Below are 16,573 nucleotides of genomic sequence, written 5' to 3'. Positions count from 1 at the left end.
CGTTAGTACTTTTTTAAAGCACTCAAAACTTGTTTGACTTGTTAGACCTTCAAGGAGCAACATGGTGGTTGGTAACGCTTTCAAGTTTTTTATATGCGACTAGAAGTAAGCGTTTTAAATTTATCGTCCTATTTTCAATTGGTTGAGAATGTTCTCCCTGTAGTACGTCACATGAGAATAACCACTCCCTTTAAACCTCCCCTATAACTCATATAACTCAGTTTGTGCCACTAGCCTACAGCAAAGTGGGGGCATGTCATAGCTAATTGACAGCTCTCATATCTATACCCAGACAGTTCGGGTGAACTTCGATAGTGAGAAATGTAGCCTTAGAAATTTTTTTTTTTTTAATACATTCAAATGACTGAATAATAATAAAAAATGATGCACATTTGTTTTATTATTGCCTACAGACAACTGGTAAGTGTCAACAGCAGGCTCCCCTACGCAGCTATAATTGACACTTTCAAAGCAAGTCAATGCTATAGGTATGATATGTTATGCCTTCTGGCTTGGAATTTCCACCCTCAGAAACACAGTCGGGAACTGTTGAAGTCAAGGTCAGCTATGCAAAACAGAGGTCAGGTACACAAAGCAAACCCCACTCATCACTGCAAAGGACCTGTAGACAGGTTTAGTGACACAGGAGCACTGGGGCACTGACCCACTGTACAGCACTGCCTACAGAAAATTGATCTACATGGAAGAGTTGTCATAAGAAAACCTTTCCTGATGTATCACCACAAAAGTCAACGTCGGAAATATGCAACACAACAGTTACAGTTATAAATATACATCTGGAGAAAAACAGGGGGAAGCATTTGAAGAAAATAACACCTTGTCAACCACAAGGATCTTTGGGGTGGTGTGCGTGGAAGGAGGAATGGATTCAACCAAATATTAACAAATCCTAGAAGCTCATGTCCCAGAGACTGTGAAGAAATTGAAGCTGGAATATTGGAATATTAAATATTAAATACTAGAAAAATCCAATCGTCCAAGGCATACCTCAAAAAGAACCATGAACTACTCAAAGGAATGAAAGATTAAGGTTTTGGAAAGACTTACTGAAAATCTGTGGGGGGTTGCTGTGGTGCAGTGCATGCAAGAAAACTGAAGTATTGACTGACAGGGTGCCCAAACTTTTGTACATGCCACATTCACTGTTTATATGTTTATCCGTTACATTCAGTAAATATGTGTACACACAGGTGATCCATTATGACATCATTCATGCATTCATGCATAATTCATTCTTGAATACCAGTCTCTGATTTAACCAGTATTTCATAAATGTAAACATATAGTAGTGTGCAAAAATGACCTGACCCCAAAATGGTACAGCTAGTACTTTGTACTTTGTTAGTACTTTGTAACTCCTCTTCGGGCAACTATAAAAGCTTGTAAACACTTCCTGTAGCCAGCCAAGAGTCTTTCAATTCTCGCTTTTGGAATTTTTCCCCATTCTTCCTGGCAGAACACCTTTAGCTCAGAAATATTCTTCGGCCTCCTTGCATGTATAGCATGTTTCAGATCTCTCCACAGATTTTCACTAATATTCAAGTCTGTGGACTGTGGTGGCTATTCCACAACCTTTCCTGGAGGTAATTCAGGGTTGATTTTAACGTATGCTTTGGATCATTGTCTTGCTGGAATATCCAACCTCTTCAACTGATATTTGGTAGAATCCATTCTTCCTTCCACTTGCACAATATTTCCTGTGCCCCCAGCTGCCACACAGCCCCAAAGCCTAATGGATCCACCTCCATGCTTCACAGCTGGCAAGGTGTTCTTCTGTACAAAGGCTTCATCCTTTTTCTCCAAACATACTTTCTTTGGTGGCGGCCAAAAAGTTGGGTTTTGTCAGCCCAAAGCACATTGTTTCAAAAGGCTTCAGTCTTCTCAATGTTTTCTTTTACATACTTCAGATGCTTATTTTTGTGTTGAGGTCGTTCTTTCTGGCAACTCTGCCATGTAAGTCTTTGCTGTTTTTGTTGTATTGTTGTCCTAGACCTGTGTTTGCTACTATTTATTTTGCCTTCACTTCAACCGTTCCATTTATCTTCCATTTTCTAATAATGTTTCTGACAGTGGGAACTGGAAGTTTGTTTTAATCTTCTCCTTCTTGGTGGAAATGAATAATCTTCATTCAGAAATCCTTAGACAATTGTTTAGAGGAACCCATGGTTGGCCAGACAGAACAATCTCATGTTTACCTCTGTGCCATTTAGAGTTCAGGTTTGCTTTCGATCACATACAGATTCATTGTAACATTTAAACCAGGGGTGCCCAATTTTTTGCACCCCAGTGCACACAAGCACACACACTTGTTCACATACAGTACTGCAGTTTAAATTAATTTCAGCTCAGAACTCTACATTTTGGCATCTGACTGTGTCCTTACCCCACCCCTTGTCCCCATCTACTACAGTACCTCCCCTCCCCCTACTCTTTCCTTCTCACCCCGTACCTCCCGAAACGCATGTATGGATCTCTCTGCTTTTGACAGCTCTCCCCTTCTGCACACTTGCATGTAAATGCCATTGTGTGTGTGCATGTACAGTATAAGTGGCTTGTGTTGTGTGCATGTACGGCTTCATTCTCTCTCAGCTGTAACGTGTAGTGTCAGCTGTAACGTGTGTAGTGTCAGCTGTAACGTGTAGTGTCAGCTGTAACGTGTGTAGGGTCAGCTGTAACGTGTGTAGTGTCAGCTGTAACGTGTGTAGGGTCAGCTGTAACGTGTGTAGTGTCAGCTGTAACGTGTGTAGTGTCAGCTGTAACGTGTGTAGGGTCAGCTGTAACGTGTGTAGTGTCAGCTGTAACATGTGTAGGGTCAGCTGTAATGTGTGTAGTGTCAGCTGTAACGTGTGTAGTGTCAGCTGTAACGTGTGTAGGGTCAGCTGTAACGTGTGTAGTGTCAGCTGTAACGTGTGTAGGGTCAGCTGTAACGTGTGTAGGGTCAGCTGTAACGTGTGTAGGGTCAGCTGTAATGTGTGCAGTGTCAGCTGTAACGTGTGTAGTGTCAGCTGTAACGTGTGTAGTGTCAGCTGTAACGTGTGTAGTGTCAGCTGTAACGTGTGTAGTGTCAGCTGTAACGTGTGTAGTGTCAGCTGTAACGTGTGTAGGGTCAGCTGTAACGTGTGTAGTGTCAGCTGTAACGTGTGTAGTGTCAGCTGTAACGTGTGTAGGGTCAGCTGTAACAGAGCAGAGACTCACCCCGCCCAGTCTTCAGGCCACTGCCAAGGACCTGGCTCCTGGTGTTCCACCACTTTTATATGAGTACTTTGTTTATTTTAGGATTTGAACAGAGAAATCATAAAATAAATGTAAACACCAAGGTGCAGTTTTCCTGGACACTTCAAAAGAAGTACTTTTTGCAGCAGTGAGTGCAATAAATCACCCTGCTCGCTCTCAATGCCTGTGAGCAGTTTCCCAAATACGCATCAGTGCAACGCAGCACATAGGTCAACGCAGAACATCCAAGTGTAGTTCACCGAAAAACTTTTATATTTGTAGTCCTGCAGACCTGCTGAGAATGCTGGTCTCCATCTCAGCTGAGCTTGATTAATTAACCTTGATTGAACTGTTAACTGAATATTAATCTGAATTTGACATCCATTTTCCCTTTATCTGCTAGAAGCTCTTTATGTTCAATTAGCTTTCCAATAATTTAATAAATTACCTGGAATAATAACAGGCGACAATTAAGCCTGATTGAGACAGGTGTCCAAAGGGGTAGGGCAGAGGTTCTGTATGTGAGGTCATAAACACTGTGTCTCTGTAAGAAGCTTATTTCAAAAAGAGCTTATTATAAAACATTATTTCTAAGTTGTTTAAACCCATAAAAATCACAAATCACAAAGAGGCTGATTATGAATTGAAAATAAAATTATGAATATTCAAATTTTGCTCATTTATTCACAATATTAGGGATTCGTAAAATTAAGGAGCAGGCAAAAAATCAGTTTACGATGAAGAAGAGCAGTTCCTGCCAGCGTAGAGCAGTGGGTATGGGCAGGAGAGTGAGCCCGGATTTATGACACTCTGCCAGTGGGGGTTAGCGGAGAACTGAGCCTGTGCTTGTGCCCTTTAAAGGGGGAGGTCTAATACACCGGGAGGAGGGCAGTCGAAGGGTTAAGCACCCCCTCCTCTCTGACCGTGTAAAAGAGAGGCGGGACGGGGGGCGGAGCTAAAGAGCAGGGTTCCATTGAGAATAGGTTGCAACTGCCTGTCAGAGTCTGAGCTGAACCATTATGACCAGCAGAGTGGGGGAGTCCAGCTCATAGCCCTCTGGACACCCCCCCCCCCATCCCATCCCGGCAATATGATACTCCATAACTGACTTGTGCAGAGGCAGATTTTGTATTTGAAATACAGCCCTTAGAATAATAATTTTAAGATGTGTCAGCGGCAACAAAATGCAGTAGAAGAATCCTTTGGCATGCGTGCGCAGGTTCATACATGAGCACATAAGCAGAGTCACGCCAGCAGCTGGGGTTTCAGTATGCATCAGTAACTGTTAGCTCATGTGAGCCACACTGCGTGCCATGTGTCAGCATGGAAGAGGAGTCTCTCCAAGAACAAGCCACTTATTTAAAGTGACCTCACCGCACATACTGGGCGAACAATCAAAACGCAGCTTGCGCTGGTACGTCTTCCACATCAGTATGGAGCCTTTACCAGTGCTACAGACGCGTTTATCTCCAGCTGAGCCTTTACCAGTGCTACAGACGCGTTTATCTCCAGCTGAGCCTTTACCAGTGCTACAGACGCGTTCATCTCCAGCTGAGCCTTTACCAGCGCTACAGACGCGTTCATCTCCAGCTGAGCCTTTACCAGTGCTACAGACGCGTTTATCTCCAGCTGAGCCCGATGCAGGAGTGGCATGTCGTTTTCCTTCCTTTGTAGAGAGACTTGCTGCATTCACACGCTATTGAGGGCCAAGCTGGTTCTCCACCCTCCCTTTACCTGGGGGTCAGGTGTGCTCACCCTCCCTTTACCTGGGGGTCAAGTGTGAAGACAGTCCGCCCAATCATTAGCGCCAAATGTTCAGTTAAATAACTGGAAATAAAAAGAAACTCGGGTCGGGATTTTGGATTTTAGGACCAGATCTGATGATCCCTGCTCAACAGGCTGAGCACTGCAAAGGGAAAACTCTCCAGGTCTGTAGTACAGGCACCCATAGTGGTAAACAAGACATATTCCATCCCATTTCTCTGGAGACCTGGTCCTAGTCAACTAATGACCAAGTTGAGGTTTTAACCCAAGTCAATTGGGCCCAGCCGAAGCTAATGATGATTGTCTTTACCAATCTAGACAATCATGCAGTTCAGCCCACACCTCCTCACTATTTAAAGCTCTTTTCACAACCTTTCTGAAGAAGACCAGGAAGACAAAGAATGAAGAAGAGGCGAAAGTGGAGGAAGAAATTAGGTGGAAAAACTTCAACAATCTCAGACACAACATACCTGAAAGTCGAACATTTCAACATTTAGATCACAGGGTGCCAATCATGAATTCATGCAAATTGTTCCACCACACCAACCCAGCTTGTCACAGTGATTTTAAGTATCTCTACCATTTGGAAACTCGATTCTAAAATCATAAAAAGTAGAATTTAAGTAATTCCGCTTGTTGACAGAAGTCCTGTCAGCCTTTTGTGTAAAACTGGCTTCATTTGGTCTCATGCTTAACCAGTGCCATGTATTCAAATGTAGATCAAAGCCAGATGTTAAAAAATTTAGTTTCTTTTGTTAAACACTGGGTCCACATTACTTGATAACCACTAGATATAGTATGCGGCATCATATTGAAACGCAGATGAAGATATACAAGAAAGATGCCATTTTGTAGCAAGATGGAGACAGAGACATACAGAATATGACAGCCAGGGTGATATCTGTGTGGAAAGCTTTACCAGAGTGTGAGAAGTCTTCTCTGGTCGAGAGAAGTGAAATTGATCGAGGCGAACATTTACCGGGCTTCAGCTTTTCTGAAGGGTCTTCATTTTCCTTTCTGTCTGGACTGAACTAGAATGCTTGAAAAAGCCTGTTCATCAGAAATAACCGAGAATCTGTTTTCAATTACACCCAGAACATGCATTGCACTGCAGTCAGGAATGACAGCCCTAAGTTAATACAATCAATAGGGGGGCAAGTGAGTGAAATTAGCAGAACAGAGTTAGTGTTGTGTGCTTGTGTTTGACTGGGCTGAGGGCACACTCAGTGGCAGGGGGTGTTTGACTGGGCTGAGGGCACACTCAGTGGCAGTGGGGTGTTTGACTGGGCTGAGGGCACACTCAGTGGCAGTGGGGTGTTTGACTGGGCTGAGGGCACACTCAGTGGCAGTGGGGTGTTTGACTGGGCTGAGGGCACACTCAGTGGCAGTGGGGTGTTTGACTGGGCTGAGGGCACACTCAGTGGCAGGGGGTGTTTGACTGGGCTGAGGGCACACTCAGTGGCAGTGGGGTGTTTGACTGGGCTGAGGGCACACTCAGTGGCAGTGGGGTGTTTGACTGGGCTGAGGGCACACTCAGTGGCAGGGGGTGTTTGACTGGGCTGAGGGCACACTCAGTGGCAGTGGGGTGTTTGACTGGGCTGAGGGCACACTCAGTGGCAGTGGGGTGTTTGACTGGGCTGAGGGCACACTCAGTGGCAGTGGGGTGTTTGACTGGGCTGAGGGCACACTCAGTGGCAGGGGGGCATTTCATAGTGAGAATGTAAGCTCGTAAGGACGTGTTTGTGGAAGCAAACCTCACCCTGTGGTCATGTCAGAACTTTAGGCTGTTGGAAATGAACACAAACTGCATTGAGGAGCTGCTGCAGAAGGTGCTTGTTGACTCAATGCGAGATGTGCTTTTACATTTTGCACCAAAAAACTGTAAGATTGCACTTTTTCTTTTACCAAATTCAGTGTACATAAACTCACTGTACATTGCACTGTAACCCCCACAGCACTACAGAACTACGGCGAGATCTCTGCTGTTGATTTGATCTGGCCTGGTAGAGGGAAGCAGAGCTCTAGTAAACATTTAAAAAGTTACTCTAACAGTCAGTTCATGTGCGTCTCACTCTCTTGCTCCGCAGAGACAACACTAACAGAGAAGGCAGAAATAAAGGCAGTGGGATAAAGAGAGCAGAACGAGCCCTCTGGACACTACAGCACACTACTGCACCTTAACTAGACATACTGAATTCTCATTACAGATCCAGAGATCTGCTGCGTTCATTTCTGCAGCTGAAACCAGACAGGCTGCAGGACAGGAAGACGGTAAAGTGTGCCTGCGTAGCCTGACCACTCAGTTTACTCCTTGCCATCTCATTGAAATTAAGGTATGAAAACTTCACCATTTTTCCAGAGTGCTAAGCTCCTTCTTTTCAGGTCCAGCCCTTAGAAGGAAATTAAGTGATCACAAAATCACAAAATAGGGCAATAAGCCATATTTATATATAAAAATGTATAAAACTCAGTTTTACACATCCAGTAGTGAACCTTATTTTGTTTGTTGAAAATTCTCTTAACCCTTCAAAAACCATAATTTCTAAGTTACAATACACTATACTAACAATAACAACATCATTTCATAATTGTGCACACCATCAGTTAGTCCCTGTATAAGTTCTTGTAACTTGTGTATGAAATGCATCACAATGGCCAGTCCTTGAGACTGATCTTAAGGACTGAGCGCCATCTTGTGGCTATTTTTTGACATTGCTTTTGTGTAAAATGCACTGGGAACTGCCTAAAATTCATTCTGCATTTCAAATACAATCAGCTTAAGACAGACGGCGCTACATATTTACTGTTACGGAATGCAGTGGAAACAGGTTCCCGTAAGTTTTGATTGGTTTTAACATTAGGTCAATTCCATATATATAGCCAATCACGTAGCAGTCATTTACAGGCTTTTTCTGTAATGCAGAACTGTCTTTGCTCCAACTCAGCAGCTCCTTTGGGGTGGGTATGGCGTCTGCATACTTGAGAGCAATTCTTTAGCAGGCCACACACCACTTCAAAGTCCTCACCATGACACAACAGACAACAGAAAGCAAAGTGAGCGTGAGGATTATTTTATCTGTATATGAAACCATGATCAGTTACATTGGCGTGGCCCTCCTGTTTCAGATCTGAGGAAAGCTGGATTCAGTTCACACAAAGCAAATCAGAACTCCTGAGCGGTGCTGCTCACAGGGGAACAGGAGCTGTGGAGTAGGACCCGCTGATCCTTCCAGGGAACACTCAGAACCACGAAGTGGCACCGCAACACCTGTCAGAGAAAGGACAAACCGCACACTGAGGAGGATTCCTATTGGTCAGTACGGTGAGCGGACATGACGGGGCGGGTGAGGGGGGTGCGGGGGTGCTGCACGTGCGGTACCTGTTGCTCAGAGGGTGGGGTTCGGGTGGAGTCCCCGTCGGCCTGTTCTTCTGTCTGGGGCTGACTCATCACCTCCACCTCCATGTCATACTGGCCCCCACCGATATTCTACAGGATTTAACACTGCATCACACACACAAAGATCTCTTCCAGTCACACATATTCTACAGGATTTAACACTGCATCATACACACAAAGATCTGTTCCAGTCACACATATTCTACAGGATTTAACACTGCATCATACACACAAAGATCTCTTCCAGTCACACATATTCCACAGGATTTAACACTGCATCACACACACAAAGATCTCTTCCAGTCACACATATTCCACAGGATTTAACACTGCATCACACACAAAGATCTCTTCCAGTCGCACATATTCCACAGGATTTAACACTGCATCACACACACAAAGATCTCTTCCAGTCACACATATTCCACAGGATTTAACACTGCATCACACACACAAAGATCTCTTCCAGTCACACATATTCTACAGGATTTAACACTGCATCACACACACAAAGATCTCTTCCAGTCACACATATTTTACAGGATTTAACACTGCATCATACACACAAAGATCTCTTCCAGTCACACATATTCCACAGTATTTAACACTGCATCACACACACAAAGATCTCTTCCAGTCACACATATTCTACAGGATTTAACACTGCATCATATGCAGAAAGACCTCTACCAGTCACATGTACTGCTGTAACCGCAAGTGGAAAGTTTTACAGACATACTGAACATTTCTATAAACATCAAGTACACTAATACTGACTTTTGGCTATATGAAGGTAAGAAATCAACACTGAATATATCTATACAGGCATTCCCACCTTTTTGGACAGTATCTGTACATACATGCATTAAATACTCAGTGAGTCATTGTCAGTAATGGCACATTTCCCATCAACAGAAATGGGTGAATGCCACACTGATGCACACAATGAAGCATTAGGCAAACAGGTTTATTGAGAACTGCAGCGGTGTCTGGCAACATGGAATGCACACTGTTAGAGTGGTGCAGTTTGAAAGTGCACAGCTACGTGTGCTAGGACAGCAGACAATAAAATAAGACTAGCCTATTTGTTTGTATATGTCTATGGAATAAGTAGAACCTAACCAGTCATCTATCGGGTTTTTTATATTTTCAGTCCCAAAAAGAAGAAATGTCCAGGATAATGGAGAGTAGGTAGTTATATCTGAGGATGACAATGAACTTTGGCAAGAGGAATCCATTTCTGCAACCTTTCCATATGAACACTGAGTTAACTCACCTGCAGTGAAACAAAGCCCTGCCCTTTCTGGTAACCTTGGGTAACCTTGTGGGTTCACCTTCATGCTGATCCTTCTGTCAGCAGGGCCACACATGCTTTATTTCTGAGTCACAAGCATGACTAACCAGTTTAACACATTTAAGACTAATGGTTACAAACTCTGTGCAATCCATGCTTTGTGGAGTTGTCATTATATTAGGACTTTGTGTAATCCTTTTAGACAGCCTGATACAAGTACAGAATTTACTTTAAAATATGCACAACAATCACAAAGCCTCCATTTCTTCTGGTCAAACATCACAGAGAATTGGCTAAGTGATACAAATACAACTAACATACAAACTCACTTGCCTGAAACCAATGCAGGCCCCCAGGGGGGGGGATTTGAAGGGCAGATTATATTAAATCAGAGAACAGTCCTGCTCTTAAAACCACTGCAGTGCACACACACAGACAGGTCGTAGGTTGTAAAGGTGTGGTAGCTGTGACTCACGGCTCTCTGGACGGAGAGGAAGCGGGTGATGGAGTAGCGTGGGTGGAGAGGGTTCTGTCGGGACAGGTGCTCCAGGGCGAAGGCGGCGCAGGCCAGCACCTCTGGGTCGGTGTGGTCAGCCTGCTCTGGCTGAGGGGCAGCTGCAGCAGCCATGATGGAGCGGGTGGGGTGGCGGCGAGCCCGTGCGCATATCAACACACAACCTGGCACCGCCTGTGCGCATATCAACACACAACCTGGCACCGCCTGTGTGCTCAGTCACACACGAGGCACATATACCACACCCTCACTCTGCCTCTGAGCAAGGCAGGTTTACACACACTCTCTCACACACAGTCACACACAGTCACACACGAGGCACATATACCACACCCTCACTCTGCCTCTGAGCACGGCAGGTTTACACACACTCTCACACACACACACACTCTCTCTCACACACACTCACACACACTCACCTACACACACACTTTTTTTGTTTTAATCTTGATTACGGTTTACAGCTCATGAAAAAATCCAGTATCTCAAAATATTAGAATATTACATGAGACTTATAATACAGAAATTTGTATGTCTTCCGGCTGTTTTCCGGCATCCTCCAAGAGGGCCCACATCACTCCGCTGCTAAAAAAGCCTACCCTGGATCCCTCCATCATCCAGAACTACCGCCCGGTATCTCTTATTCCTTTCCTTTCTAAAACTATAGAACGAGCCGCTTCTACTCAACTTTCTTCCTTCTTTTCTAACAACAACCTGCTAGACCCCCATCAGTCTGGCTTCAGATCGGGCCACTCGACAGAGACTGCGCTCCTCTCCGTCAGTGAGTCACTTCATGCCGCACGAGCAGCCTCCCTCTCCTCTGTCCTCATTCTTCTAGATCTCTCTGCTGCCTTCGACACTGTGGATCACTCCATCCTCCTGTCTGCCCTGTCAGCAACGGGCATCTGTGGCACAGCCCTGGACTGGATGGAGTCCTACCTCTCTGGTCGCTCCTTCCAGGTTGCCTGGGCTGGTTCGGTATCGACACCTCGGCCCCTCGCCACAGGAGTTCCCCAGGGCTCAGTCCTTGGCCCACTTCTTTTTTCTCTCTACACTCGCTCCCTTGGCCCTGTGATCACTGCACATGGGCTATCCTACCACTGCTATGCGGACGATACCCAACTCTTCGTCTCGTTCCCGCCGTCTGATACGCAGGTTTCAGCCCGTATCTCTGCTTGCCTGAGGGACATCCAGAGCTGGATGGACAACCACCATCTAAAGCTCAACCCAGGTAAAACTGAAATGATATTCATCCCTGCTAATACGTCTCCCCATCTGGATCTCTCCATTTCCCTCAGGGATACCACACTCACGCCGTCACCCAGTGCAAGGAACCTCGGCGTGGTGATGGACAGCAGACTGTCCCTTTCCGAGAACATTGCGGCGGTGACCCGGTCTTGCAGGTTCTTCCTATACAACATACGGAGAATCCGCCCCTTTCTCACCCCCTACTCGACCCAGCTCCTGGTCCAAGCGATGGTTCTGTCCCGCCTGGACTACTGCAATTCCCTCTTGGCTGGCCTCCCAGCGTCCGCCATCAGACCCCTCCAACTCATCCAGAATGCAGCAGCTCGTCTGGTCTTCAACCTTCCCAAATACTCACATGTCACCCCCCTGCTTACTTCCCTCCACTGGCTGCCTGTCATGGCTCGCATCAAATTCAAAACATTGGTGCTAGCCTTCCAAGCAGTTAAAGGGTCTTCCCCAGCTTATCTGCAAAAAATCATCAGACCCTACACCCCTGCCAGACCTCTTCGTTCAGCCTCCACAGGCCGCTTGGCACCTCCCCCTCTCAGAACCTCCACCTCACGCTCACGACTACTGTCTGTTCTGGCTCCACGGTGGTGGAACGAACTCCCCGTTGAGGTCAGAACTATAGAATCTCTCCCCACCTTCAAGCGCAAGCTGAAGACACACCTCTTCAAACAGCACCTCTCCCCATCCCTCCCTACCTCCCTGTGAACCTTAATTGTTGTCTCTGTGACTTGCTTTGTGTATCGGTATTTTAGTTGGCTAGGTAAGCAGTGTTTGGATAGTTAACTTTGGTGACTTTTGCTCTGTTTGTCTGTTTGTTCAAAAAAAAAAAAAAAAAAAATGGCCCTTGTCCTTATCTTTGTTGTACAGGTAGCAGTTGAAATTGTACTTACCTCTAGGGTCTTTCAGCGAACTTATCCCTGGTTATGGGTATGCACTTTGTTGTACGTCGCTCTGGATAAGAGCGTTTGCCAAATGCCAATAATGTAATGTAATGTAATGTAATGTAAAGTATGTTCATTTATGCACTCAATACTTGGTCGGGGCTCCTTTTGCACAAATTACTGCATCAATGAGGCATGAGGAAATCAGCCTGTGGCACTGCTGAGGTGTTATGGAAGCCCAGGTTGCTTTGATAGCAGCCTTCAGCTCGTCTGTATTGTTGGGTCTGGCATCTCTCATCTTCCTCTTGACAATACCCTGTAGATTCTCTATGGGGTTCAGGTCAGGCGAGTCGGCTGGCCAATCAAGCACAGTAATACCATGGTCAGCAAACCAGTTACTAGAAGTTCTGGCTCTGTGGGCAGGTGCCAAGTCCAGCTGGAAAAGGAAATCAGCATCTCCATAAAGCTTGTGAGCAGACGGAAGCATAAAATGCTCTAAAATCTCCTGGTAGGCTCCATTGACTCTGGACTTGATAAAACACAGTGGACCAACACCAGTAGATGACATGGCACCCAAAATCACAGACTGTGGAAACTTCACACTGGACTTCGAGCAACTTGGATTATGTACCTCTCCACTCTTCCTCCAGACTCTGGGACCTTGATTTCCAAATGAAATGTAAAATTTACTTTAATCTGAAAAGAGGACTTTGGACCACTGAGCAACGGTCTAGGGGTGCCTTTCCCGATAACGGGGTCTCTTAGCTCTTTACAAAGGTATACCTTACTAAAGTGGTTTACTTTTCTACGTCTGTTCCCCCAACTATGACTTAGGCGGTTGCTTAAGGGATAGCTTCTACGTGCGATGTTACTAGGCCCATCGACTCGCTCTAAGATCGATTATGCACTCCATGCAGCGACTGTTAACTGCGCTATGAGAGAAAGTAGTGCAATACGCCTTCTTTGGCATGTCATGTTTTATTTACATTATTTTAATATCTTTTGTCATAGTGCCTTAAATTACTTTGCAATCTGGGTTGATTTGGCAGAAGCAGCATCACATTACTGGTGTAATTCACTATTTTCTGTGATTAGTTTTCAATAAAAGTGCACCAACACGATTTTTTAAAGAAAAAATGTACATAAGATATGGTGGAAAAAAACAAAGAAATAAGCGGTCCCATATGGTATTTTAGTAATATTATTAGCCAACTACAACTGTAGAATTATTAGTGTAGATACTGCTTAACAGTGCAACAGCTCATTTCAGAGGCTTGCGGTCGTAACAGTGGTGGCCACCAGCGGAGTGAGCTGACAGCATCGCTAAGGTATAGCTAAGAGTGGTCCAGACCAACCTTACGAAAGTACCACGTACAGAAGTTATACTTAGCTAAGAACGTTTCGGGAAACATGCCGAAACGTTAAGGTAGAGCTTAAGGTACAACTTACGAACGACGTAGCATTAAGAAGGCTTCGGGAAACGCACTCCAATTCTTTTTCTGCTTAGCCCAGGTAAGATGCTTGTGACGTTGTCTCTGGTTCAGGAGTGGCTTGACACTAGGAATGCGACACTTCCTGGACACGTCTGCAAGTGGTGGCTCTTGATGCACTGACTCCAGCCCCAGTCCAATCCTTGTTCAGTTATACACTGTGTTCCAAATTATTATGCTAATTATATTTTTCTCTGATTTTCCTAAATCGTCGATGCAAATGACAGTCAGCATAATTTTCAAGTCATCAAATGTTAGGGTATTATTCGAATGTTATCGAATAAACCTCCCAATGATCACAGTATTATCAAAATAAAAAATAAACTTAAAATGCACCGTTTCAAATTATTACGATTGAAAACATTTTATAGGTTGTAAAGAACTGAAAATGGTAATTTGTTGAATTTGCAGCATTAGGAGGTCATATTTACTGAAATCAAAAGCCATTTCAAATCAAAAACATCTTAACAGGTCAAGTTACATTTTAACATAGGACCCTGTGGTGGGAATTTTAATTTATTCCTGTAAGAAAACACTCAGACAGAGACAGTAAATACAATCCAATCTTTACGCACATAGGGTCCAAGTTACATCCTTTGTCTGGATATATGTATGTGCAGAGCGCAACAAATGTACGCCCCCTTTGAATATTAATATTCCCAATGATCAATATTCAAAGACAATCCACCACTCTTCTGCTTACTATAGATTGTTTATTCATATCACCCCCTTCAAGGTACTGTCTATGCAGATACATGTTCTCAAAACATTCCAGCCTGATGTATACGCAGGGGCCTGTGCAATTAACTGCGCGTCTGAGAAATCTCTCTTATCTTGTTTTAACTCCCTATTTCCAGGAAGATAATCCCCATGGTAGCTTCCGTCATGAGGTCTTATGTTTTTGGTTCTGCAGGCTCTCAGGCACCAAGACAAGATAGTCCAGAACACACAGTTAATGGCCATGACCTTGGAGGCCCATGGTACAGACAGGGAGAGACATCTCCACTCACACAGTTACAGAAAATAATATTAATTAGCACAAAGCAAGTTATGGTACTTTAACAATTATGTATGATCTGGATCACTCCAGCATAAGCAACTAATAATAGGATAAGCAATTAATAAAATAATCACATGAATATATAATTTCAACAACAGACCCCTTATTTGATAGCAGCTTCACAATTCTTGCATCCATTGAACTTGTGAGTTTTTGGAGAGTTTCTGCTTGAATTTCTTTGCAGGATGTCAGAATAGCCTCCCAGAGCTGCAGTTTGGATGTGAACTGCCTCCCACCCTCATTGATTTTTTGCTTGAGGATGCTCCAAAGGTTCTCAATAGGGTTGAGGTCAGGGGAGGATGGGGGCCACACCATGAGTTTCTCTCCTTTTATGCCCATAGCAGCCAATGATGCAGAGGTATTCCTTGCAGCATGAGATGGTGCATTGTCATGCATGAAGATGATTTTGTTACGGAAAGCACGGTTCTTCTTTTTGTACCATGGAAGAAAGTGGTCAGTCAGAAACGCCACATACTTTTCAGAGGTCATTTTCACACCTTCAGGGGCCCTGAAGGGGCGGACCAGCTCTCTCCCCATGATTCCGGCCCAAAACATGACTCCGCCACCTCCTTGCTGACGTCGCAGCCTTGTTGGGACATGGTGGCCGTCCACCAACCATCCACTACACCATCCATCTGGACCATCCAGGGTTGCAAGGCACTCATCAGTGAACAAGACTGTTTGAAAATTAGTTTTCATGTATTTCTGGGCCCACTGCAGCCGTTTCTGCTTGTGAGCATTGGTTAGGGGTGGCCGAATAGAAGGTTTATGCATAACTGCAAGCCTCTCAAGGATCCTACACCTTGATGTTCGCGGGACTCCAGAGGCACCAGCAGCTTCAAATACCCGTTTGCTGCTTTGTAATGGCATTTTAGCAGCTGCTCTCTTAATCCGATGTTTTGTCTGACAGAAACCTTCCTTATTGTGCCTTTATCTGCACGAACCCGTGTGTGCTCTGAATCAGCCACAAATCTCTTAACAGTACGATGATCACGCTTAAGTTTTCGTGAAATATCTAAGGTTTTCATACCTTGTCCAAGGCACTGAACTATTTCACGCTTTTCGGCAGCAGAGAGATCCTTTTTCTTTCCCATATTGCTTGAAAATGGAGGTCTGCTTAATAATGTGGAACGTCCTTCTTAAGTAGTTTTTTCTTTAATTGGGCTCACCAGGCAAACTAATTATCACAGGTGTCTGAGATTGATTTCAGTGATCCAAAGAGCCCTGAGACACAATACCATCCATGAGTTTAATTGAAAAACAAAAAATGTAATCTTTATGACACTTAAATACAATTTGCATAATTTGAAACGCGGTGTAGAATCGGCGTTGCTCCCAAGGCTGCGGTCATCCCTGTTGCTTGTTCACCTTTTCCTACCACACTTTTCCCTTCCAGTCAACTTTCCATGGATATGATTAGATACAGTACTGTGCGAACAGCCAGCCCTTTCACCAATGACCTTCTGTGGCTTACCCTCCTTGTGGGTGTCAATGAGTGTCTTCTGGACAACTGTCAAATCACCAGTCTTCCCCATGATTCCCCGACCAAGTATTGCGCGCATAAATGAACATACTTTTAAGAAGGTTGACATTTCTGTATTATAAATCCTTAAGTAATATTCTAATATTTTGAGATACTGGATTTATGATTTTCATGAGCTGTAAGCTGTAATCATGAAGAA

The 16,573-nt window shown here is 44.5% G+C and overlaps 1 protein-coding gene across 1 annotated transcript; it reads right to left on the bottom strand.

Annotated features, from left to right (window-relative positions):
- Positions 1 to 8,080: 8,080 nt before the first annotated feature.
- On the bottom strand, positions 8,081 to 10,354 carry LOC133116224 (cystatin-POGU1-like). The gene is made up of 3 exons (XM_061225577.1): positions 10,165 to 10,354; positions 8,378 to 8,485; positions 8,081 to 8,266 (listed from the first exon to the last, which is right to left on the bottom strand). The coding sequence occupies exons 1-3, from the start codon at positions 10,315 to 10,317 to the stop codon at positions 8,162 to 8,164; spliced, it is 366 nt and encodes a 121-aa protein (XP_061081561.1). The 5' UTR covers positions 10,318 to 10,354; the 3' UTR covers positions 8,081 to 8,161.
- Positions 10,355 to 16,573: the final 6,219 nt, after the last annotated feature.

This window comes from Conger conger, chromosome 17 (genome assembly GCF_963514075.1).
Source record: "Conger conger chromosome 17, fConCon1.1, whole genome shotgun sequence".
NCBI classification, from domain to species: Eukaryota; Metazoa; Chordata; class Actinopteri; order Anguilliformes; family Congridae; genus Conger; species Conger conger.
This window is presented reverse-complemented; position numbering and strand designations above follow the sequence as displayed.